Below are 27,052 nucleotides of genomic sequence, written 5' to 3' on the forward strand. Positions count from 1 at the left end.
CAGGATTCGAGACCAGCCTGGCCAATATGGTGAAACCCCATCTTTACTAAAAATACAAAAATTAGCCAGGCATGGTGGTGCACGCCTGTAGTCCCAGCTACTTGGGAAGCTAAGGCAGAAGAATCGCTTGAACCTGGGAGGCAGAGGTTGCAGTGAGCCAAGATTGCACCACTTCACCCAGCGTGGGTGACAGAGCAAGACTCCATCAAAAAAAAAAAAAAAAAAAAGAAAGAAAGGAAAGAAAGAAAGAAAGAAAGAAAGAAAGAAAGAAAGAAAGAAAGAAAGAAAGAAAATAGGTGAACAAATCATGATATCCTAAAGATGTTTGACCAAAAATCAGTGCCTACCATCGTATATCTAACACATTTCTCAAAGTCAGAAATATGCAGACAGTATAGACAAAGAAGATTTGACGTATAAAACTGTTAGAGAATAATTATGTGCTGGACTGTGTGAGACTAACCATGCTAAGGACAGGGAAATGAAAAATGTTTCAAGTTAGATGACTACCTGCTTTGTAAACCTTTCCCTTTGACCCAATTAAGCACCAAACATTGCTGTTAATATGATTTACATTAATTGAATTTTATTTAATACTTTATGAAGTGTTTTCTTTAATAAATGACCTTTTAATACTAATATTAGATGTGATAAGTACTCAAGTTTGAGTACTTCAGGCTTCATTACAGAAGTGTATGTGTGTGTGTGTGTGTGTGTGTGTATGTGTAATGGGGGGCTATGCCTCTATGGCTGTTTTGTTACTTAGCACCCCCTCCTCTCCTTCAGTTGACAAATTCCTGCTTGCTCACACCTCATCTTTCCTGAAGCACCCCCATGGCTTTGTCCCAACAACCATGCAAGGCAACATTTACTACAGTATTTAACACGGTTTAGTGTAATTCTCTATATATTGATGTATTTCCCAAAATAGACCATGAGCTACTTGAGGGAAGGTATAGTATGTTATTGTTATTTCCCCCACATATTAGAAGGTCAGGCACAAGGACATGTTCAATTAATGTTTGTTGACTACATTAACATGCAAATCTGCTACAATGGCAGTATAACACGGTGCTCAGGGCTTGGCATCTGAAGCCAGATTGCCATGGTTCACAACCTGACTCCATTACTTTTAATACGTGTGATATTAGGTAAGTCATTTTACTTTTACTTTCTGGGCTCAGGGCTTGGCATCTGAAGCCAGATTGCCATGGTTCACAACCTGACTCCATTACTTTTAATATGTGTGAGATTAGGTAAGTCATTTTACTTTTACTTTCTGGTGTCTCAATGTCTCATCAAAAAAATAAGGATTATAATAGTACTTATCTCAAAAGTTTGTCAAAGTATTAAAAGAGTTAGATCACATAGTGAATTTAGCACAATCTCTGGCAGTAGATAATATAATTGCAATTATTTCATTATTTTATCTACTATTCAAAAATAAAACAAAAGCATTTGGAAAAGGGGCCTTTAGAGTGTTGGAAATGGCATCTCCTACAAAGGAAAGTTGGATATTATTTTGAGATAGGAGCCATGGGTTCATATTGGGACCAAATTAACGATAACCTGAAGAAACAGAATGATGGTCGACCATTTCCACTGCAAGTTTATGAACAGATTCTTGGCATATGCCATTGAAATAAAAGACTGAATGCATTGCTTTTGGCTCAAACAAAATATAGCCAATAGTAATTGCTGTGAATATCTTGTCATTTGAAATGTAAATTGAAAAATTACAAAAGGAAAACATTTTTATTTGTGATTATGGAGTTCATAGTTGGTGTAAAAGATTAGTTTAGATATTACATGGGGTCTCACTTAGTCATCCAGGCTGGAGTGCAGTGGTTTGATCACAGCTCTGTGCCACCTCAAATTCCTGGGCTCAAGGGATCTTCTTGCCTCAGCCTCTTGACTAGCTGGGACTACAGGCATGCACCACCATGCCCAGCTAATTTTTAAATTGTTTGTAGAGATGGGATCTCGCCATCTTGTCCAGGCTGGTCTTGAACTCCTGGGCTCAAGCAATCCTCCTGCCTTGGCTTCCCAGAGTGCTGAGATTATAGGTGTGAGCCACTGCACCCGGGCTTGGAATATGTTTTAATATTAAATTTAAATGTTGTAGAATATTGTTATGAGGTATGACAGGAGCCTTTGAGAAAGAATCCAATATAGTATTAACGTTTTCCCAAACTTTAAGAAGGCCACTTACAATTGTTTCTAATTATTTCAGAATTTGTTCTTTAGGGGATTCTAGTAAGCTTTTGCACATAATTGTAAAAGAAAGGTGTTGTGGGTAGAATCATCTGTGGCCTGGAAGACTTATGGGAAGAAAGGAAAACTGTAAGGTGATTAAAAGATTAAAAATATTTAGCTTTCTAGACAAACATGCCACTAAATGAAATTTGCAAATGGTATGAACTCTGGGAGAAATCATATATGTAGATGTATAATGTATGCTATAGAAAGGTAAACATAAATAGTATTAAATTGTATGTCTCTTTAAAACTTTAAGTTGCATTGAAAAGCATTTCAGTCTCACAAAATATTCCTCTGTATTTTTGTGAGTGTGGGAAAGTAATCTGATGCATTTACTTATCAAGTGGTAAATGACTTGATTAACTTTATAAAGGGACATTTACCATTGATGTAAAGAATTCCAGTTGAGGCAAGAATATATCCAACTCCCTGATCTGATAAAGGTTAAGCTCCAAAAATATATTCATTAAGTTAACATATCTTAAACTAAGTTTAATATAATAATTAATATATTCTAAGATTAGTATAACTAATATACATAATGGATTTTAAATATCTTCTTAACTTAGACCTTATGTATATTCTAAAAAAAGGGGAAGAGGACTTAGAAGCTTTAGGGGCGAGGGCGAGATTATCCCAACTACCTATGACAGGAACTCTCTTTAGTATTTTAGGCTGTCATTAATTGTTAACACTTAATATACAAATGCTTAAGAGTGGCTTTGTTACATTCCAATATGTTTTAATTCTTTCTTTGGGGTAATTCCTTATTCAGTATGTAGTAGCTCCAACTGAGCTGGAGACTTCAGATATTTTGTCTTTGGCTTTTTAAACAGGTTTTATATTAAATAAATTTCTTGTACTATTTTAGTTGTATACAGTGTGACTTTTGAGGTCAGAGGACACAATAATTTATCCTCACCAGAGTAGCTAATTTTAACTTCTGTTTATTTTTTGTTAATGATGCTTTTAGTTTACTGATATTAATTTTTTTGGTAATGATGAGCTCTTGCATTTCTTCTGCTAGAGAGTAAAATGTTTCAAGTTAGATGATCACCTGCTTTGTAAACCTTTCCCTTTGACCCAATTATTTCTTACATTGCTCAGTATTCAACTTTAACTACAGAATTTGGTCAAATATATATGCAGTAATATTAACAGATAACGGTAACCAAAATGATCCGGACATACTGGTGTGATGTAAGGGTAAAGCCCCCCATTCTGGCATCCGGTGGAATATGTGAATTGCTGTTTTCCTAACTTTTGAGGAATAATTCTCATGTGCCCTATGACATATAGAACATGATTTGGTACTGTTGAGAGATGAGGAATTTTCATAATTCAAGTGTAAATCATACCATTGATTATATCACATTTGTTTAGAGCACAAGTCTTTAAACAACAAACAAGCAAACTCACTGGAAATGGCAGTTTTCATGGTGAACTGTTTAGTAAATGCCTATGTTACCCCATTCTTGGAGATATGTAATGCATATTAATATAGTGAAAACTCTGATAACTTGCCCCAGTAAACAAAAATATTAAAAACTTCAGGAATCTGTCAAGTTCTTCCACAAAACATATGTATGCTTAGTAGTTTAATTTGAACACAGAAACTTTTAATTAAAATATACTTTAACTTTTTCCCCATGGAACATTTGTATTTTGCATATTTGTGTATGTTATTTGTTCATTTGGTGTACTGAAATACCTGCCATGTAAATAGTTGAGAGAGTGCTTTTGTGCTTGTGAGCCAATAAGCTGAAAGTGCTCTCTAGGTGTCCACTGGTGATATTTGTAAGCACGTGCCCCATGGACCTCTGTATTTTGGTGAGTGTGGGAAAGTAATCTGTTTGATGCATTAGTTCATAGTCTGTTTGTACTGAGAAGTGCACATGACTGGGACACACAACTACACAGAAAACACTAAAAGTCCAAGCAAATGTGGAACGTGAGAATGAAAACATGTTCACATTAGTCACCATTTTAAAAAGTGTATCCCTCAAAGCTTTACCAGCAATAGGAAGAAATTTGCATTAGAAGGGAAAATAATGTTAATCATATAGCTTCTGGATTATTTGGATTGTTGCCTCTCAGGAAACTGAAAAAAGAAAAAGCTCAACTAACGAGTTAACAACATCTTTCTAAGGGAAAACTATGCATTAATAAACTGAGGATTCCAAATCAGCCGCTTCTTTTGGTAAAATATTGATATACATACATTAATCTTAGGAAGTCCTTTATATCCTTTTGTGTCGATGGGTCTGTTTCCTGAGGTTTATTTAATCTAGACGATGTCAATGATTATTTGTACTTTTCATAGTTTGTAGTTCTCACAAGGATAACATTTTTGTTTATAATCATCTGCTTTTTAGCAGATATTTTAGAACTCAAATGGAAAGGAAAGATTAAAAGGACAATTATATGTGGTTAATGATATGAGATAGAGGCAAACTTCAGGCACTAATAAAGTTTAGCCAGGGTCATGATTTGTCCGCAACGAAGTCTCTGAAAAATATGATCCAAGTTGTTGAAGTCAAATTAGTTTTAAAAGTTTGTTTTATGTTGGGGTGCGGTGGCTCACACTGTAATTCCAATGCTTTGGGAGGCTGAAGCGGGTGGATAGCTTGAGCCCAGGAATTCGAGACCAGCCTGGGCAATATGGTGAAACTCACTCTTTACAAAAAGTACAAAAATCAGCTAGGCATAGTGGTGTGTGCCTGTAGTCCCAGGTACTCAGGAGGCTGAGCGGGGAGGATCACCTGAGCCCAAGGAGGTCAAGGATGCAGTGAGCTGTGATCACATCACGGCACTCCAACCTGAGCAAAAGAGTAAGACCTTGTGTCGAAAAACAAACAAGTTTGTTTTTATATTTTAAACATAATGTGTGTTTATGACAGAGAAACGAAAATCTTCATATGTAAAAGAAGTAGCTCTCCATTCAGAGATTCAAAGATAAGCATTCAATATTTTAGCATATTTCCTTTCAGTCTTTTTTTCTGTGTATTTATTGCTTCCTTTGCTTGATTTCTCTCTCTCATGTGCTCTGATATGTCCGTATCTGCAAGTTTGTATCTTGCTTTTTCATGTTACTTAGAACGTAAGCATTCCTCTATGTTACCATAAACTTATAAACATGACTCTTCATGATTCCATAATGTTCAAGTGGCTATGCAAATCATTAAACAAATTGTAACTTTCCTGTCAGAAATAAATTATTTATATGTGTATATATATAAAATGTATAATATAAACATACATACATATATAAAGTTTACAAACCTCTTGGTTTTGTAGAAGCAGTTTCCTAGAAAAAAATATGCAGAATATAACCACAGAGTTGGAACTTTCCTTGGGTAAATAGATTGGAGAGGGCAAATGAACTCTTGCAGATCAGCAGAGTAAGTTGCTTTCACTCATAAATGCTTGTTTGTGTCCCAGGATTAATCTCAGTGCTCATTTGCTGCCATGTATCCTTCTGCTGCACTTACCCCACAGATTATTTAAATTTATTGTCCTTATTCTAGAAGGGCTTGTGTCTTTATTATTGAAACCCTAATGTCTAGCCCTGTGCTTATATACAGTAGCTCTTTTCTCTTGAATAAATGAATGAATGAATGAATGAATGAATGGTTGAGTGGAACTTTTCTTTCCTTTCTCCAGGCAGGTAGGATTTGTACTTAAAATTTCTGCTGGGCAGCTACTTTCACATTTTCCAATGTGTAGACACCACAGTTTTTGTTTTTGTTTTTCTGAATTTTATTTGTTTCTCTGCCCCAACTCTTAGAAAGAGAATTGAGCTTAATTTCTCAAAAACTACTGAAGAGATTAACAAAAGATGATGTCCACAAAGAAGATTGGGTATTGAAAATTCTATAAAGTAATCTAACATCTCTTGCTCTTTTGCACTAAGCTTCTTATTAATTACTATCACTTTTGTTAAGTTCAATTTTGACTTCACCTTAAATAAAAACAAGAAATGGACCTGCAAAAGTTAGTAAACATTATACAGTTGTAGGAGAGAGACTGAAATTAGCATGAGATTGATTTAGTGTTATAAACTAAGGAAAGAAGACCCCCCTGGCAATCTGTCTGTGTGTGGCGGGTTGGGAATGGGAGTGGGTGGGAAAGCTTTTTATTTAGAACTGCAGGAGAAAGTGTGCTTGGGTGAATTCCCTAGTGTTTGGGATATTAAATGTGGATGTGGACATCTCTAAGCTATTGCTTTCCTCTTTTAATGCAGATGTTTGAAAATACTAAAGCCTGTACTAAGGCTAATGCATGAAACTGGCAAAAACAATTACCAAAATCATAAATTGTGATTTTATTCAAGCTATTAAGTGTAATTATTTAAGTGAGGTCTTCCGTTTGATTAGAGCTAGGAGAATTCACCTTGCTCTAATCCTCTGGGATAGAAATGGGTCGCTCTTATAGAAAATGATGGGTTGATAGTGGCTACTATTGAGACAATTGAACATTCCAGAAGAAAATGCTTTTTTCATTGTTTCGCTTCCTCTTTTCAGTTAAGTTTTTGTTTTTCTAAGTATTTTCTTTTTAAGAATAACTTATTTCTAACAAAGCATACAAAACACTTCTTAAAGAAATCCTGATTTAATCAAGTTTTCTGAGAAGTTAGGTAACTTGGTCAAGTCTATACCTTCTAGTAAATTGGAAGAGCCAGTATCACAGCTGGATCAATCCAGGCAATAAAATCTGTGATTTTGGCTAGAGTATTACTCATGTTCTCTTGGAGGTTCCCTAAAATGTCTTTGAAAGAAATTTAAATATTCAATTATTTTACAGTTATCTTCCCTGAATATTCAAATCCCTTAGGAGCTAATGACCAGGATTGCATAAGGATAAAATATCAAGCCTGTTAATAAGGGAACCTAACTGTAGGTCATGAAGGGATAGAGGGAAGTCTTGTTAATAAATAAATTTTCCAACTTCTCCTCAGCCAAGAAGTTGGGAATAACTCCAACGAGAGGTTCATAGTTGTTGTCCTGTTCTTAGGCAAAAGAGTAAGTGATTTATTTGTCCCTACTAGTATTTTCTTTCAGTCCCTTTCATTCTTCGCAAAGGTATCCCAAGAGCTTGCTCTCACCTAATTGAAAGTAATCCCCAGTAGGGTGTTAGCTGATGGCTTTAGGGTGTTACCACCACCAAGAGTATTTGCATTTTAATGAAAGGTTTTAAAAGAACTTAAAGCTTAAAGACTGAAAGCAATAAATCTCTATTGGTGGAATTTGAGGCAATGTGATAGATTGGGCAGGAGATATCTGTGGTGAAAGGAGCCCACCAGGTCTATTCTAATCACAGCATGAATTAAAGTGTTCCTACTTAGTAGCCTCACTTCTATTTCCCGAGTGAGGGCTGTGGGGACAATTCCTGTGGCCAGAATAATAAAGTACTCCTAAGAAGTTTGATTTTCTTTAAAATCAAAACAAGTTAAAGGGCTATTATACATTTCAAATCTTTTAACTTCCTTGTTCTTTCCCACTTTTTCTGCAGCATCTTGCTTGAGATTTCACAAACCCTCTATTCTATTTTCTCTGGGCTTGAGAAGTATATTTAGCATTACGTTTAGACTTAGAGTTTCAAACTCACTCTGTGCCTTACTTTTCATTTCTTGGAAACTTTATGACCCTGGAATTGATAAGGTAGTACACTTGAGGGATTTGGAAGAAATGGCTCTACAAATAGGGTTATTATTGCTATTTTTATTATTTTACTATATAGAGTGAACCAGACACTGAGCTACATTTTAAGGACACACAGATATATTTTGTGCAATTTCTGTCAAGTAGCCTTGGGAGATAAGCAAATAATCCAATTATTGCAATCAGTGCAGGAAGAATTATAGGTTCCCCATGCTCTATCATAGAGCACAGAAAAAATACTAACTAGAAGTGGTTGGTAGGAAGGATGATTAAAGTTTAGGCAGGTTTAGTCAGATAAAACAGGAATGCAGATGGGTTGGCATAGAAAAGGGCTTTGATGGCAAAGGAGGCAGCATCTTTAAAGACAGTGTAATAGGAGACCAGAGCCACTCAGGAAACTGTTAAGAAACTGAGTAGGGCCAAATATAAGCTATGAATGTAGGAATAAAGTGTTGAAATTGGAAAAGCCGTCAGGGATCAAATATTGAAATGGCTTTGATGCCATTTCAAGGATTGTGAATCCAGTAGGGAACCACTGATATCCTTAAGCAAATGGAAAGCAAGGTCAAATTTGCATTTTATAAAAATCCTTCTGGAATTAGCATGGAGAGTTGTTTAGACTCTGGACTCTAGACTCTGGAGTGGGACAAAATTGAATGTGTGTCTTGGAAGAGTTTGGAAAGCTGTAACCATGTATCAAGAAAGGAGGGATTGATCTGGAAGGTAGGAGTGGGGATATAGAAGAGAAAATAGATTAGAAAGATATCCTCAGAAAGATAATATTTGAGTATACAAAAGAAGGAAAAGACACAAGTGACTCCTGGATTTTTGGCTTAGTCAGTTAGATTCCATTTCGCTGAACCAGGGGAAAGCAAAATAGGTTTTAATGGGATAGATGCTGAGTTCAGATTTAGACAAGCTGAGTCTTAGATTATTATAGAACATCCAAGCAGAGATTTCCAGCACATAAGCATTAATCTGTCTGAATCCCAGGAGAAAGATATGGGCTGTAGATATATATTTAGCCCTTAGCCCTTAGCATCTAAGTGATGCTAATAGAAGAGATCACTCAAGGAAAATGGATACTATCAGAGGGCTGTTGATTGACCACAGACAAGTAACAAGAGTTAAAAAGCCAACTGAGAATGAGGAGTAATCATGAGAAAGTAATAATAAGAGGAAGTAGCTTGAGAGATACTTCAAGAACAATAAGCATGACAATATCCCTATTGGTTAACAAAACAGAAAGACAAGCAAGCAGTCTTGCTCTTTTTCCAACATCCTCCAGGATCTAGCCCTAGGCAATAACTGACAGTTTCAATCACTGCTGCTCTTCCTATTTGACTTGTTTCAGCTCATTTGAAACAATCCTGTATATCCATACATTTTTCATGGTTTCATTTCTTTCTCACATTCTCACTGGAGTGTAATTTTCTTTTATTCTTTTCTTCTCCATGCTTAACTCTTCTTTAGAATTCTCTTCTAATGTTCCCGCTGCCTTCTTCCTTCCCATGACATGGTAGTATCATCATCCATCCTAACTTTCAATTAGTATTCAGATTGCAACTTTCTTATGGGATTTAGCACTTTACAATTTGCATCATAGTTGTTTATGCACCAGATTCTTCCCCTTTGGCAAGAATACAAATTTCTGAAGTCTAAGAACCCATTCTCCTAAATTAGCCTCCGTAGTGCACCTCTTGAAAACAGCAGGTACTTAATAATTATTTGCTCAATGACCATACACATTACCTACCTAAATTAAATAGATAAGGTCTTTGAATCTTCTGATCAGTCTAGGGATCTCAGCCAAGGCAAAACATGAAAATGCTTATTTATGAGGCTATATCTGTTAGTGTTGAAATATCTAGGCACATTTTGGCCAAATAAATGATGGGAGAGCATTTCATAAAGCACATTTATGATACAGAGGCAAAAAGTGGAAACACAATGCTAAAACTTTGTTTTCAAAAATTGTAATATTATATACTTTAGGTTGTTTTCCATTAATGATTGCAAATAACTGTCTCTACCTCTGCTTATAATTGTAATAATTAATCCTGTGCAATGGGCATGTAATGTACAGTACTGTCTAAAACACAAAGTATTTTTATTTATCCTAAAGGTACATATGAGATGCTACACTGGCAGTTCCTTAATGATATCCTACAAATAATCCTAAGCCTTTCAAGTATATTTTAGTATATTAAAAGTAAGGGAACTTAGTGGGGGATGTTCACCTAAATAGAATAAGGGTTAAATGATAACTTGACTTATCTTTTAAGTGACAAAAAATAAAGAAATTGCAAGACCTTTTCACACATTAGATATGTATTGTCATTTATCATCTAGATATCAGGCTAGCAGTGCGAAGTAATAAAACATATCATCGAAAAATGTGCTATAGGTCTGAATCACTCTTTCATTCCACCTCCCAGCTAACTGTAGTATTAAATCAAACAAGCAGAACATTTCCTTAGGCAGCCATTGCCTTTTAATTTCCTGAAGAACCTTAAAATATCATTCATTACAAGTACTACACATATTTGGTTTTTAAAAGTCTCATAAATCAATAGCAGGCTGACTGTAATAATTATTACAAGTTAGTGCATAATTTTCGTGCTGAAGGCTGCATGCAGAACTTTAGCATATGCAAACGAGGCAATTCAAACTGTGTATAGATATTAATATGAAGAAGCAGGTAACGAGGTGCAGGCTATGAATTATGCATCAGGAGTGGCTGATCTTCAATGAGGAAAATGAATTCAGCATGTAATCTAATTAGTGATGGAAGTCTATTACATCTAACTGCAAAAGCAACCGTCCTTGAAACAAATTTATTTACAGTCCATGTTACCACTTGAAACAACTTTGAAATGATGTGTAAGACAACAGCTTAATTGTAAAAATTTTTTGTTTGTTTCAGTTCTAGACCTGGAAGGCCTCCTAAGAGGACTCAAAGTATCACCTCCCCAGAGAACTCTCACATCATGCCACATTCTGTCCCTGGTCTCATGTCTCCTGGGATAATTCCACCAACAGGTAAGACTGCTACTCACTTATGCCAAAAAATATTAAAAATCAGCCAATGTCATAGCTTTTATATATATCTGTGGTGACATCGATATTTACACACATCAATTATATTTTGTGCACACTAAGATAATGTTACTGAGATAATTTATTTCAAAACTGCATTATGATTACCATCTTTTCTTTATTTAAAATAAAATAAAAGCTGAACTGAGCACAGTGCTAGAAGTTATTTTAATTAATCCTACCACAAATATCAAACATCAAATTAGTATTCCTATTTTCTTATTAAGGAATCAAAGTTCAGAGAAAATCAGTGACTTTCTCAAGGTCACTCACCTGTAGCTGTCAGTGATTATTCAAACCCAGGTCTTTGGATTTTAAGCTTGTTTAGCATTCCAGAAATTGATAGACATGCATCCAAACAAAAGACAGTAACTATATTGAATAGAAATGTCTTGTAATTTTTCGCAAACTAATATGTTTCTATTAGAACCCATTTGAAGGATGTTTATTTCTAGAATTTTGAAAATGTGTAAGTAAAAGAATAGTCTTGACTTCATAAGCTCCATACCATAAAGAAATTTCATAATGCACTGGAGCAAAATTAATTCATTTGATTTCTACCACCTGAATGCATTCATTAATTATTTTATTTAAATAAACATATGTTTGCCCATCTTTATTGTTTCATCAGGAAATGAGCCAGATCCATGAGCAAATTAAAATATTGCTGACATTATTATGTAATATATAATATTTATATTAATGTTTTTTCTTTATCGTATGTATATCAAGGAAATAAACATATGCACATATAAATGTCATGTATTGTAATACAGCTGATACAATAAAGGTAATCAGGCAAGATGAGAAGAGAGTTTTTCTTTTTTCTCTAAATTCCTGTATCAGTATTTTATTTTTCTTTGTAACATTTGTCTTCCTGTGTGCTCTAATATAATCATGGAGTAATCTTATTTCATATGTCATATTTGGGTGGAAGTTTCTTGACATCAATGACTGTCTCTAATTCATCTTTATTTTTGCAGTAATGTCTAAACAGTTCATTCACCTTTGTGGATATTTAATAAAAATCATTGAGTTTAATTTGTAGCTATTTCAGCTATTTGTTCATTTTATATATTTAATATTTTTTTCAGCAAGGCCCCAATAATTTTAATTTTAATTTTAATTTTTGTTTTTAAGACAAAGAGTCTCCCTCTATTACCTGGGCTGTAATGCAGTGGCTCAGTCATGGCTCACTGTAGCCTGGATCTCCTGAGCTCAAGAGATCCTCCCACCTCAGCCTTCTGAGTAGCTAGAACTACAGGCACAGGCCACCATGCCTGGCTAATTTTTGTATTTTTTTTCTAGAGATGGGGTTTCTTCATGTTGCCCTGTCTGGTCTTGAACTCTTGGACTCAAGTGACCCATCTGCCCTGACCTTCCAAAGTTCTTGGATTACGGGCGTGAGCCACCATACCCAGCCACCAAAGGTTTTTGATAGTAAATAATTGAAAATTCCGGCCGGGCGCGGTGGCTCACGCTTGTAATCCCAGCACTTTGGGAGGCCGAGGCGGGCGGATCACGAGGTCAGGAGATCGAGACCACGGTGAAACCCCGTCTCTACTAAAAATACAAAAAAAAAAATTAGCCGGGCATGGTGGCGGGCGCCTGTAGTCCCAGCTACTCGGAGAGGCTGTGGCAGGAGAATGGCGTGAACCCGGGAGGCAGAGCTTGCAGTGAGCCGAGATTGTGCCACTGCACTCCAGCCTGGGTGACAGAGCGAGACTCCGCCTCAAAAAAAAAAAAAAAAAAGAAAGAAAATTCCGTGAAAATATTTTTATACTAATTTTGTGCATGAAAAATTGAGATATAGAAAAATGAAATCAATAGCTGAAAATTGCCCAATTTCAAGGCGACTATCATCATTTTAATTTGTTTAGTCATGTCTTTCAAGTAACTGAAACCTACTGCCTGATATTCTAATTCCAATTTAAGATTTGGAAAAATCAAATAGGTAGTACTTTGTTAATCCTTGCTCATTTATGTTTAACTGAATGATAAAGATTTCTGCTTAGAAAATTTGGGACTTGGGAATGACATAGGAAAATCTTTTATACTACTATGAAAATCTTAACTTCTCTTTTCTTTTTTTTTTTTTTTTTGAGATGGAGTCTCGCTCTGTCACCAGGCTGGAGTGCAGTGGCACGATCTTGGCTGCCTCAGCCTCTGGAGTAGCTGGGACTACAGGCATGTGCCACCATGCCCGAATATTTTTTGTATTTTAGTAGAGACGGGGTTTCACCATGTTGGCCAGGATGGTCTTGATCTCCTGACCTCATGATCCATCTGCCTCGGCCTCCCAAAGTGCTGGGATTACAGGCGTGAGCCACTGCGCCTGGCCAACTTTTCATGTTTTATAGCTGAAAGACTCAAGTGTGAAATAAAAAAGACCTCAGAGTCCTTGTGACATAATTAACCTCTCAATGAACCATGTTTCTGAGGTTTTTTTTTTAAATAACCATTTTAATAATCATTTTTTCTGTATTTAGTAAACTTGTGTTGACTCTGAATTGTTACTTACTCACAGTTATAAGAGAAAAAATGTATTCTAGATTGTATTCATATTATAATAGGGAATATTCGTCTGCCCATATTTAATCTTTTAAGATGAAGATGATACATACTTTATTACCAAAGTAATGATAAAATAAGATGATACCATCAAAATGTAAATAGCAACACCTCACATAATTAACACCATCACGTAACTTTGGGGTACGTAAGTGGCGTTTCTAAATAAAGGAAGGTCATATTCCAAAGTCCCAACTCAAAATATTAAATTATTTTTTAAAAGAACTCTTTCTGAAATATATTATGCATTTCTCGGCTTGGTGAACAGACACCGAAGATACTTTAAATTTGGTCTTCCATTTTTAAAGTACGATCATTTTCTGTATTTCAATCACTGTGCCTTCTCAGACATTCTACTTTTGTTCTTTCCTATATGTTTTGAACCCAGAAACCAGGACTTCTGTCAAGCTAAGCATTATACTGAAAAAAGACCTTAAGCAGCCATGTTCTAAAGAAGAATGAGGAAATGGAGGCTCATTAGGAGCATAAACTGGATTAGAAAGGGGATGTTAGGCTGGGCCCGGGGTTCAGGCCTACAATCCCAGCACTTGGAGAGGCTGAGGCAGGAGGATTGCTTGAAGCTAGGAGTTCCAGACCAGCCTGGGCAACATAGCAAGGTTTAGTCTCTACCAAAAATCAAAACAATTTAGCTGGGTGTGGTGGCCTGTGCCTGTAGTCCCAGCTACTGGGGTGGTTGAGGCAGGAGGATCACTTGAGCCTGAGAGATCCAGGTTTGTGCTGAGCTATGATTGTACCACTGCATTCAAGCCTGGGCAACAGAAAGAGACCCTGTCTGAAAGAAAAAAAAGAGAGAAGGAAAGAGAGAGAAAGGAAGAAAAGAAGAAGGAAGGAAGGAAGGGAGGGAGGGAGGAAGGAAGGAAGGAAGGAAGGAAGGAAGGAAGGAAGGAAGGAAGGAAGGAAGGAAAGAAGGAAGGAAGGAAGGAAGGAAGGAAAGGAGGCAGGGAGGTAGGGAGGGAGTTAATTTAGTGTCCTGTAGACCTCAGCAAATTGCTTTAGAACAGGGTGTGTGAGCCAGCTCACTGCTATTTTGCTTACTTTCAACTTTTAAACATTAGTCCAAAGATTTTAGGTTGCCAGAAGTTTGACTATTGCATATGAATGGCGTTACCTTCATGTATTCAGTATGATTTCTCTTTTTATGTAAAATTTTTCTAGATGCAGAAGTTTAGATTTTAGGGAATACAGAGTGATGTCTTCATATACTGGGAAACATATCTTTACTGTCTTAAAACATTAACTGGAAATCTAATGATCCTAAATACATTTTATAATTCTCAAGAAGTATATAACATCTTTCTCCCAGAACAGTCTACTGAATGCTTTAGTGTATTTGGGGAATATGACTAAATATGATTATATAGACTTTTAAATTTGCATGACTTTTATTTATGTACTTTTGTATTCTGAGAAGTAACATTTGAAAACGATAAAAAGATGTAAATGTATCTTCAAGGTTGCCTAACTTTGTCGTGTGAAAAGAAAATGGATTAATTTAGACAAATTTATAAATACCTATTGATCGGCTGGGGGGCGGTGGCTCATGCCTGTAATCCCAGCACTTTGGGAGGCTGAGGCAGGCAGATCATGAAGTCAAGAGATCGAGACCATCCTGGCCAACATGGTGAAACCCCGTCTCTACTAAAAATACAAAAATTAGCTAGACGTAGTGGTGGGCACCTGTAATCCCAAATACATGGGATGCTGAGGCAGGAGAATGGCGTGAACTCGGGAGGCAAAGTTTGCAGTGAGCTGAGATCGCGCCACTGCACTCCAGCCTGACGACAGAGTGAGACTCTGTCTCAAAAACAAAACAAAACAAAAAAACAAAAACACCTATTGATTCAGTCCTAATCATTCTTTTATTGTTTCTTTTCAAGAATTGAACATTGGAGTTAAATAATAGTTTTCCCTGGATGCATTTGTTTTCTTAGGAAAAAAAGACTATGTATTTTCCCAGTCTTAATATTAAGTATTTAGGTATCTATACTTGAAACAAAAACAAAAACAAATACAAAACAAAACAACAAACTTTGAGATTGCTTGTGGAATTTTTATGTGTTATTTTGGCTGCTTGAGTGGGCTTGTGTGTAACCTTAGCAGGGGCGTGGGCAGATGGTGATAATTTCTAAAAGTTATGGTTGTCACCGGATGCCATAGCAACCAGAAGTTGAAGTTAATGAAAGAAAGAAAGTTCTTTGTAGAGTCAGACAAGGCAGTACCTCCTGCTGTGGTCACTAAATTTATTTTGACTGAGCACTTGTCATAAATCATTTTTGATAATAACTACCAGTTTGAAATAATTCATCCTAGCAACAGACTTCCAATAACATTCATACTTTTTATAAGATGATGTCTATTTAAAATTAAGAAAGGGGTTATTTAGGAATTCAAAATACTCCCCTCTTGTCCAGGAATGCAATTTAGATAGTGTATTTGCCACTTTCTGATTTCATATTTAAGTCAGTAAGCAAATTAATTTTGAAATACAATTTTCATAAAAATACTAAGAATTAATTGAGTCCTCAGTATTTGCCTTTGACATATAAAAATTATTTAGTATCTTCTTAAAAATACACTCAAATTAAATGAATGAATGATTTATAGTTTTGTCTCTTGGATATTTCTTTTCTCTCACTGTGATCTTGTATTCACAAGGTACGTATTCAGGGTAAAGAAAGCAATTGTATACACATACCTTATGCTTAAAAGGTAAGAATTTATAACTTGCAAATTTATCATTTTGGAAAAAATACTGGACCAGGGCAATATTAATCTAGAATTAATCCGATTGAAACATTCTTATCTTTAAAAAAGTTCAGAGAAAAATATTCTCATGTGGTGAACTCATAAACATATTTCAAATTTAATGTTCTTTTTTTCTACTAAATAGTAAACAGCAACAATATCTAAACTACCTCTTTTGTAATATTAGAATTTGTAATAGTTTAAATGCATTAAACATTTCAACTTTTCAGGAGAAAATTTACAATGTAAAACTGTGCCTAGGCTGGGCACGTGGCTCATGCCTGTAATCCCAGAACTTTGGGAGGCAGAGGCGGGTGGATCACCTGAGGTCAGGAGTTCGAGACTAGCCTGGCCAACATGGTGAAACCCCATCTCTACTAAAAATACAAAAATTAGCTGGGTGTGGTGGCAGGTGCCTGTAATTCCAGCTACTCGGGAGGCTGAGGCAGGAGAATCGCCTGAACCCGGAAAGTGGAGGTTACAGTGAGCCGAGATCACACCATTGCACTCAAGCCTGGACAAGAGAACAACACTCCATCTCAACAACAACAAAAAATTGTGCCTTGTATGTTGAGAAGTTTATTATAATAAATGCTCTGTATTTCACTGGGATACTCACAAGTAAGGAGAACAGAAAAATGCACAAGTAAAACAGCCACAAATGGTTGGATTGTCTTCACTAATAAATTAAACATAACAATCTACTGTATGCCTTACCCAAAGAATAAATCTCATATTAACTATTTAAACACTTGATTTTTATGCAATATGTTTGTATGTGTTTTCATATATTTATATATCTAGGAAATATTTGAGAGGTTTGATAACTAGACATTTTGTTGAGGATAGCACATTTAACCTATAACTACTTAATACATGTTCCCTTTGTATTTTTCTTGAAGAGAAAAATTAAAAAGTATGTCTTCTTTTTTTTTCCTTTTTGTAAGGCCCACATAAACTTTAGACTTCATGATGCAATTTATTTAGTTTTCAAACTTGAATGGATCACTCTATTAGTTTCCTGTGCCTGCCATAACAAATTACCACAAGCTTAGTGACAAAACCACAATTTATACTCTCAGAGTTCTGGAGGTTGCAAGTCCAAAATCAGCATCATTGGGCTGAAATCATGGTGTCAGCAGGGTACCCCCTCTGGAGGCTCTAGGGGAGAATCCAGTCCTTTCCTCTTTGAGCTTCTGGGAGCTGCAGACATTTCTTGGTTTTGTGGCTGCCTGGTCCAATTTCTGACTCTGTGGTAATGTTGCTTCGTGTGTGCGTGTGTGTGTGTGTGTGTGTGTGTGTGTGTGTGTAAAATCTCCCTCTGACTCTCTTTTAAGGACACTTGTGATTGTATTTAGGCTACATTAGATAATACAGGATAATCTCCTATCTTAAGATCCTTAACATAATCACATCTACAAAGAATTTTTTTTTAATATAAAGTAGCATTCACACATTTCCTGGATTAGGACATGGGCTTAATTTTGGAGGCCATGGGCAGCCTACCACATCCAGCAAGTCACTAGGCTAAGTATTATGAGAAGTCCAAGTGGGGTACAGTAGACATGCACACAGAAGATTTTGGCCTATTTTATTCACTTTGGTATCGCTGGTGTGTAGAATATTGCCTGGCACAGAGCAGATATTCAAACTAAATATTTGTTCAATGAATATGGCTAATAAATGTTTAGTAAAGGATTTCTGAGAGAAATTATTATGCCTTACAATTACAAATTTAAACACTGGTGTGTTAATGTAGCTTCTGAAATCCCATTAAGCACAGTTAGGCTCCAGATTAAAGATGCAGTGTGTAGAGCCTAATGGAAGTATACTAAGTATATGGAAGGCATTATTTGTTTGTTTATAGTTTATGATGGTTACATTTAAGCATAATCATCAATTGATGGAATTTAAATCTCTAAATTGATGCTCTAGAGAAGTGATATTTATAGAAATAACATAGTAGCATGGAACATATTACTCTTTTTTTATTATTATACTTTAAGTTCTGGGGTACATGTGCAGAACGTGCAGGTTTGTTACATAGGTATACACGTGCCATGGTGGTTTGCTGCACCCATTAACCTGTCATCTGCATTAGGTATTTCTCCTAATGCATTCTCTCCCCCAGCCCCACAGCCCCCGACAGGCACTGGTGTGTGGTGTCCCCCACCCACCCTGTGTCGATGGGAACATATTACTCTTTACAATTCCTGCATATACAGGTATATATAACTACATTTGTACTATATTATATAATCCTTAAAGATTAGAATTTTCATTGTACCTCCAGTATCTTGATATATAATTAATTTAATACATATAAATAAAATATATTTCTTAACCGAATGTAAATATAGCTCTTGTTATGATGAACTACATAAGAAATATATTTACTTCTTTTTTCCTATGTAACATGTTAGAGTACTTCTGTTAAATCACAATATGCCCTGGGTCTGTTACTAGCATAGATATTCATAAAAATCACTTCTCTCTTATCTCTTAGAGCAATGATCTGTTATTTTTAGACTTAATTAAATAGCCACATATTACTAGACTTCTGGACAGTCCTCTCATCTACTTAATTTAGAAGAAAATTACCATACTTTCTTCCCTAATTTATTTCTGTCTTCCAAGTTTCTATTGAGTTCCGTAGTCTCTTTTCCTACACTGGTCTGTACTAAGAATTACAATCTGCTTACACTTCTCTCTCAATAGATTTCCCATAATGAAGTTGCTAATGTCCTTAATTGACTAACTGCAAGGTATTATTTGCTTCCTTTTAGTAATATGATGCCTCCTTCGACAAGAGAAGTTTACTTACATTAAGAAAAGCAAATCAGATTTTCAGAGTCAACTTTTGATTATGACAGTGGATATTGTATAGATTACCTGGAGCTTTGTAGCTTTGCAGATATCCCTTTATTTATGAAATTCTTAGTGTTCTAATCCCTTGGTTACATCATGGATGTGCCACATCTTTTATTGCTCGCTATAATTTTTTAACCAGTAGGAGGTGCAACTGCTATCTTACGTCCCTTCCTAACCAAGAAATGCGAGAAATACAAATATTGTTTATTTTAGTGCAAAACAAGATAAACTTTTTTTATTTTTATTTCACTTATTTATTTATTTTGGCCTCTGTCTTTGATAGGCTTTCCTCTCTGAAGCTAACCTCAAAGCTTCAACTCCTTCCCTTAATGATGTGCTGTAGGTTAGTTATTAAAGATTTAACCATATAATGTTGGAACTTCTTTTTATTTTCTCCATACTTTTTTGGGGATAAGTTTCAGAACTTTACTCTGTCCTTTGTAAAGATGTAAAATTGCTATGAAAGGGTTGGCAGGAACAACATTTCTAGAGAAGCTGGCAAAAGCCGGAAAGATCATAGTGTTTATAAAATCTTGCAATTTGTGTCCCGAAACATTTATTACCCTACTTATTCATTAATTTAAGACCTGGTTTAAACATATTCTGCATGAAAAATGATGAAGAATTTCATTTGGCTCCGTAACCATATAAATGAACATTATGGTACAACTTTGGAAAGTGCTAATATAAACCTCAGCTTAATAGATAGAAATATAAAGTCCAGATAAATGGAAACAACAGTACTATTTTGCTCTACACTTCGGATGGCATCTGGAATATTATGTTCAGTCATGGCACCACAATTTTTAGTAAGACATTGACAAACTTGTGAGCATTAAGAGAACAGTCATGCTGATAGCAATTTGGAAATGATGGTGATGTTTAGTCTTAAGAAGACTTACAGATAATCTGAAAGTGGATGATACAATAGAATCATATTGTGCACTTCTGAGGACAGAAATCTGACTGATAGAATAAATTGCAGAGAAGTCTACATTGGCTTCCATAAGAAAGAGCCTTGCTGTGTGGAGAACTGTCATAAAGTGGAATGTATTACTAATAAAACCTCAAATTTTCCTTCTGACAGAAAAGTTCAAGAGAAAACTGGGATGAAAAGTTGTTAGCCACGGTTTTTCTATTCAATTTATTTAATAGGCTATATTGTTTATGTTACAAAACAATACAATTTTTTTGAAAACTTATTCTCCCTCCCTAACCATCAGCTGTAAATTTTCCCACTTTAGAATTACTGTTGTTAGTTAAAGTTGAAGGCAATTTTACATTGAGAGGGAGGTAGGCTGGGGAAGACCACCTTGTTCCCTTCTAATTATGAAATACGTGGATTCTATTTTATTTTACTTTTATTTTTTCTCTCAAACATGACATGGTGTCTTTCTAGTTAAAAGGTGCCCATTCGTATATTCATTCCTACTTTTTTGTATGGTAACTTAAAATTACTTTTGAGATGCATGCTTTATATTCTTAAGCAATCATACTTGCTACACTGCTTTTTATGGATGGGATAGTTAGCTTCTGAATAAAACTGTGACTATGGTAAAGCTAACAGATACTTTTTTTTTTTTCCAATTGAAAGAGATTTTTACATATCTTTTTTCTTTTGTCCTCTCTCCCTTTCTTTCATGAGAAACCCTAAAGGGTTCCATAGCTGTAAAATTAGTCAATAGGAGGAAATGGCAATTATTGAATATAATATAAAGAAATATTTAAAGTTGTGATAGGGTTTGGAATAAGGATGAATATGCTATGTTATTTTAAACAGTAAACATCATCAGAAATGATAACACAATGACATTAACTCTAAAGATATTTAAATGAAAGACCTTGAACTTTGCTTAGAATTATTTTGATTTGACTTTCCGATTTAAAAAGTAAAGTCCCAAGAGAGAAGCCAATCGCCAAAATTCATAGGAATCTTCCAGGCACATGGCTTTTAAAATATATAATAATTGAGCCATTCAAATTTTTTTGATTCTTCATTTCTTTCACCTGTAAAAGTAATCTTTTTATTATATCAAAATTATGCTTCTCTAATTGTCATGAATGCCAAATGACACAATTTATAGTAACATCTTGCAAGTGATGAAGCTAGACAAAGGTAAAATATTATTGTAATTAAACAGGCTGATCCCAGTGTTATTCAATACCATTGCTAACTTTCTTTGCTCAAATCAACTCCATTGGATTTAAAAATAAAATTAATAACTTTTAAAATATATAGTTTAGGTATAGGAAGTCTTAGTTTGTCAAGCTATTCATATTCACATATACTCTATAGGTTTTGCTAATAGTATTATTTCATAACACTGAAATTTGCTTATGAAATGTTTACTTTTTAGGTACTTAATGACACTGAACTCTCTTTATAGACTTGTGGACAAAATAAGTTTTAGGGATATAAAATGTCATTGCTACTGTTACAATATATGTTCAAAGTATCGCATATTGCTTTCAGAAATATGCACAATACAAATGGTAGTAGACCTTAAAAATGTAGATTGCTTTCAATTGATTATGGCTGTATGCTGAGCTATTTAATTGCTGGAAATGAATTGACATATTGTAAAGTAAACAATGAAGCTGATTTTCAAAATGATAAAACTGTAACCTAATTCGATAAATTGAATCAGATTACGCAAACATTTTTGCACTTCATTAAGGAAGTAGTCAGTATAATTAATGGGAGAGCTTTTTATCATGTTCACGTGTTGATATATGGCTGAAGATATATACAGTAGACTAAACTATCTGAAGATCTTTTGTGCCATTTCACATTAATTAAAGTTGCCACAGACCTAATTCCTAGAAAATGAATAGCATGGATTTTTTTTTTGGCTAATTTTAGGGTACAATGAGTAGGTTAGGCTATGACTCTTTTCTTTAAAAGACATTTATTTTTCAAACAAAATGGTATTGTGAGTTGGCTCCTAACTTAGAAACTAAAAGGTCTGGCCTTTATTCTCTTCCTCATCACTTGCTAGCTGTGTGACATTGAGTAACACTACCTGCCCTCACTTGTGCAGCCATTACAGGTAGGAATTGGTACCTATTATGTTCTAGTCAATTTAGGTTTATGATCCCAGTTTATTGATTATATGCCTACATCAAGCTGCCTTCTGAAATACCTACTTTATCATGTAAAGACCACCATCATAAGTTCTGCCTTATTTCTTACTTGATAGGACTTTGTGAAGAACATAGTAAGCAAATGCAGCAGTCCCCAACCTTTTTGGCACCAGGGACTGGTTTTGTGGCAGACATTTTTTCCACTGATGGGGGTGGGTGGGGAGTATGGTTTTGGGATGATTCAAGCACATTATATTTATTGTGCACTTTATTTCTATTATTATTACATTGTAATATATAAGGAAATAATACAACTCACCACACCATCTGCAGGTGATGGGAGACAGTGACAGATCATCAGGCATTAGATTCTCATAAGGAACACACAAACTAGATCTCTCGCATGTGCAGTTTACAATAGGGTTCCTGCTCCTATGAGACTCTAATGTCCTCCCTGATCTGACAGGAGATGGAGCTCAGGCGCTAATGCAAACAATGGGGAGCGGCTTCAAATACAGATGAAGCTTGGCTCGCTCACCTGCCACTCAGCTCCTGCTGTGTGGCCCAGGTCCTAACAGGTCAAGGACCCATACTGGTCTGTGGCCTGGAGTTTGGGTACCCCCGAGCTAATGTGATCACAAAACACTTTGCAAAGTGTGACATAGCAAGATGCCATCCGATTCAGAGTTTTATGATGATGATTTTTAAAACAGATAATTTGCTTTATTTCACATGGAATACCAGATCTCTCTGTTTGAATGTTTGAATATATCAATTCTGGGAATTATGGGTTCTTTCCCATATTTATGGCATCAGGTTGTAATCATTTCTTGTTTCTTTTTTTTTAGTTTTTTTTTTGAGACAGAGTTTTGTTCTTGTTTCACAGGCTGGAGGGCAGTGGTGCGATCTCGGCCCACTGCAACCTCTGCCTCCTGGGTTCAAGCAATTCTCCTGCCTCAGCCTCTGGAGTAGCTGGGATTACAGGCGCCCACCACCATGCCCTGCTAATTTTTGTATTTTTAGTAGAGACAGGGTTTCACCATGTTGGCCAGCCTGGTCTCGACCTCTTGACCTCAAGCGATCTGCCTGCCTCAGCCTCTAGAAGTGTTGGGATTACAGGTGTGAGCCAATGCATTGGGCCCATTTCTTTATTTTTATTAAAAAAATTTTGTATTTTTCAATTAGATCGAATAAAATATTTTTTCCCTGATACAATTCTCTTCTCATGTCATTGATTTGTTTTTGTCCATTGTATATAGAATTTTGCGATTCATATTTAACTTACTGGAATACATCTGACATCACTTTTTGATTGAATATCATTCTATTCAGATAAAACATATTTCCATTAGTTTTCATTTCAGAAATGCAATAATTTTGGAGAGACTATTTTTCTAAATATATATATTTTTAATTATTTGATCTTACTTCCTGGGATGTAAGGATATAATTTTAGGAAAGAGTGTTGAGTTTTTAAGGATTAAAGGGGATGTTAACACTCTTTGTTTATTCCAAAGGACTATGCAAATATAAGTTATTATTTTGGGTTTGATTTATAAATGTCGTGCTATATTATCAAGATTATCTTTAAACATGTAAAATATTTAATATTAAAGGCAACAAAATGTTTAGTTCCCCAAGTAAAGCATTATTCCTTAAAAGTCAAGTTTTGGACCTATTCGTTTTCCTATTAAAACATCTATTTTCTAAATTTGAAAATGTAACATTGTGAAAGTTTTTAAAATGTATCCTTCTATTTGGGTACCTTCATTTATCTATTAAAGCAGTAAATGCCCTTTGTATTATCTATTATCCTATATTGCTTAATAAAATTCTTTTAGGGAATAAAATTATGGAGAAAATGTTTAAGTAGGATTCCATGGAACCATGTTGATTCAAATGAATATAAATGCAAGTATGTCTAAATTCCAAGAAAATTAATCCCTTAATGCTACCATATAATGATATTTTGAAGTTATTTGAGCATGAAATTCATCTCATCATACCTAACCTTTGAGTAACTTATTGAATAAATTAAATTTAAGGATACTATTCCAAGGAGAACCTGTTACCATATGACCTGTCCATATGAGTTGTCTTTTTGATTTATAATGGCAATTGCTTTCTCTGCATGGATTTCATGACATAATAATATTCTATGAATTTTTGAAATTACAGTGAGTTCCACATCAATCATCTATAATAAAATACTATATGTATCAATGAGAGAGAACTATTGGAATATAGACATTTTAGAAATATGTACTTCCTCCAAATACCAATGCCATTATTTTAATGAAATGGGGTGGTTTGCTTCCTTTGATTTTTTAAAATTGATCATAAAAACTGTCAGCATTATCACTCCCATTAGCATATCATCCCATCATCTCAACAGCAATCTTCATTTTACCTTTAATATGCTGACTGTCTGTCCAGCAAATTCTGCCTAGACCACTGTTGATTTTGGCCTGAATTCCAGATAATCTATTGCTTCTGGAGTTTCTATGCATTAACATCTTAAATTTCAGGATTATAATTAAACACATGTGTCATGGACTACCATTATCTGGCCATGTTTCTTTTATCTGCAAGAGATTCAGAGAGATTTAAAGTGAGATCTTAGTCATGTAAAGAATTGACTGTGCTGCTGTTTTTTTCTCAGTTTCTCTTTAAAAAATATTCTTGAAAATTCCTTGTTATAGTCCTTCATGAGTACATATTCCTATTCTATATGAAAAAAACTGGACATAAAATTTGACATATGCAGCTGCTTCATTTTTTAATTTTTATTTATTTATTTATTTTTTGAGATAGGGTTTTGCTCTTGTTCCCCAAGCTGGAGTGCAATGGCATGATCTCTGCTCACTGCAACCTCTGCCTCCTGGATTCAAGCAATTCTCCTGCCTCCCAAGTAGCTGAGATTACAGGTGTGCAACACCACACCCAGCCAATTTTTTGTATTTTTAGTAAAAACAGGGTTTCACCGTGTTGGCCAGGCTGGTCTCGAACTCCTGACCTCAGGTGACCCACCCTCCTTGGCCTCCCAAAGTGCTGGGATTACAGGCGTGAGCCACCACACCTGGTCATTTTTTACTTAATATCACTTTTTGTTCCTAAAATGTCATATCAACTAGCATGCAGGGTTCTTTATTCTTTGGACATATTTTTATGTCATCTTTTCATTACTGATTATTACATGTTCAACTGATTTGTTTTTATAATAAATCTAATAAAATGCACAAATTTAGCATTTCATAAGTAGCATAGTTGGAAACCCAATTAGTATATTCAAAGAGAACATTACTTTTTAGAAATAATTTTTAAAAGGCTAATTTAAATTTATAATTCTCACCATATGTGTTAGAATAGCCGTGGCCAAATTGCAGATACAAACCACAATAAAGAATATTTTGTCAAATGAAAAGTATTTGAAATTTGCTTCCAAATAATTGCTTGAGCTTATCTACATAGTACTTCTCACGTCCTTTTATAGATATTCTTGCATTTATAATGCATATTTATTAAGACTTTGTACATAGGATATTATCAATAGAAGTAAAAACAGCTTGTCAGTTACATGTGCATTTAATTTTAAAATTCCAACTACTTTTATATATACAATCAATATTTATGTCTATGCATTTTTTTTTACCACTGCATCTTCAATTGCTAGCATAGTTTCTGTCCAAAATGTTGTTAAATTAAATATGATTCAATTAGTAAATATAATAAATTGGTTAAAACAAAAGGCACTGCAAACAATTAATAACTAACTACTACATGGTAGGAACTTTGCTAATAGCTAATATATCATTTCATTTATTTCTCCTGTCAATTTATGAAGGAGGTGTTGTTTGTCTCATTTAACAGATGAATATTAAGGTACACAAAATTTAAATAGTCTGCTCAAATGGAAATGAAGGGCCCAATTGGGGATTGAATTCAGGGATAAATAATTATAAATCTTGTTTTCACTGTCACTTACGCTATTTCCAAGGAATCCATTAATCTCTTTAGGTAACATTCATATCTTGATCAGAATTGAAACAAGATTAATTGAATTTTTCATTGATAAAAAATTGATTGATGAACTTTTTAAAGGACAGGGTCAAATTTTAAAAGAACACCTCAGATTTTCATTAACATGCTTAATCCTAATTTCAGAAACTTCTTACAGCACCACTGCATGTATTGGACATGTAAGTTAAATTATTATGTAGTAGGCATTTTAGTCACTAGTTTACACCATAATATCTCCTTGATAGTGTTTTATTTCTCTCATAATACTGGTGGAAAGTTTAAGAACTGTTTTAAAATAGTTACATTTTGAAGATTTATATATTTTATAGTTACATTTTAAAGTGTTGAGATGTTCAGTCTCATGATTTGGAGGTAGGGTATATAGGGGTAGCAAAATGATAGATTGAGAGATGTTAAAAATTATATTTCCACATTATTGACCAAGCTTAATTCATTAATATTCCATTATGTTTGAATTTTAGTTCTAACTTAGCTATCACTTTATTGAGTGTGGAAAAGTCTACTAAACTTTTTTTTTCTTTTACATTGCACTTTGTTTGCTAAATAATGCAGTACTAATAGACTGACAAATGTTTTATGCTATTAGAGTTATTTCTGAACGTTATAAATAGTTCAACACATTGTAGTGTTAGCTGTAAGTCCCAAGCATGCTACATTACCCTAAATAATTGAAAAAATAATTTCTTAACTTTTATTAATAA

The 27,052-nt window shown here is 34.7% G+C and overlaps 1 protein-coding gene across 8 annotated transcripts in view; it reads left to right on the plus strand.

Moving 5' to 3' along the window:
• DACH1 (dachshund family transcription factor 1) overlaps nt 1–27,052 on the plus strand; it is a 486,527-nt gene that overhangs the window by 230,102 nt on the left and 229,373 nt on the right. For all 8 annotated transcript variants that reach the window (XM_055244568.2, XM_055244566.2, XM_063618777.1 and 5 more), the window contains one exon: nt 10,846–10,961. In XM_055244568.2, the coding sequence (XP_055100543.2) occupies nt 10,846–10,961 (116 nt within the window). The remainder of the gene's footprint in view (nt 1–10,845; nt 10,962–27,052) is intronic.

Source organism: Symphalangus syndactylus, chromosome 15 (assembly GCF_028878055.3).
Source record: "Symphalangus syndactylus isolate Jambi chromosome 15, NHGRI_mSymSyn1-v2.1_pri, whole genome shotgun sequence".
NCBI classification, from domain to species: Eukaryota; Metazoa; Chordata; class Mammalia; order Primates; family Hylobatidae; genus Symphalangus; species Symphalangus syndactylus.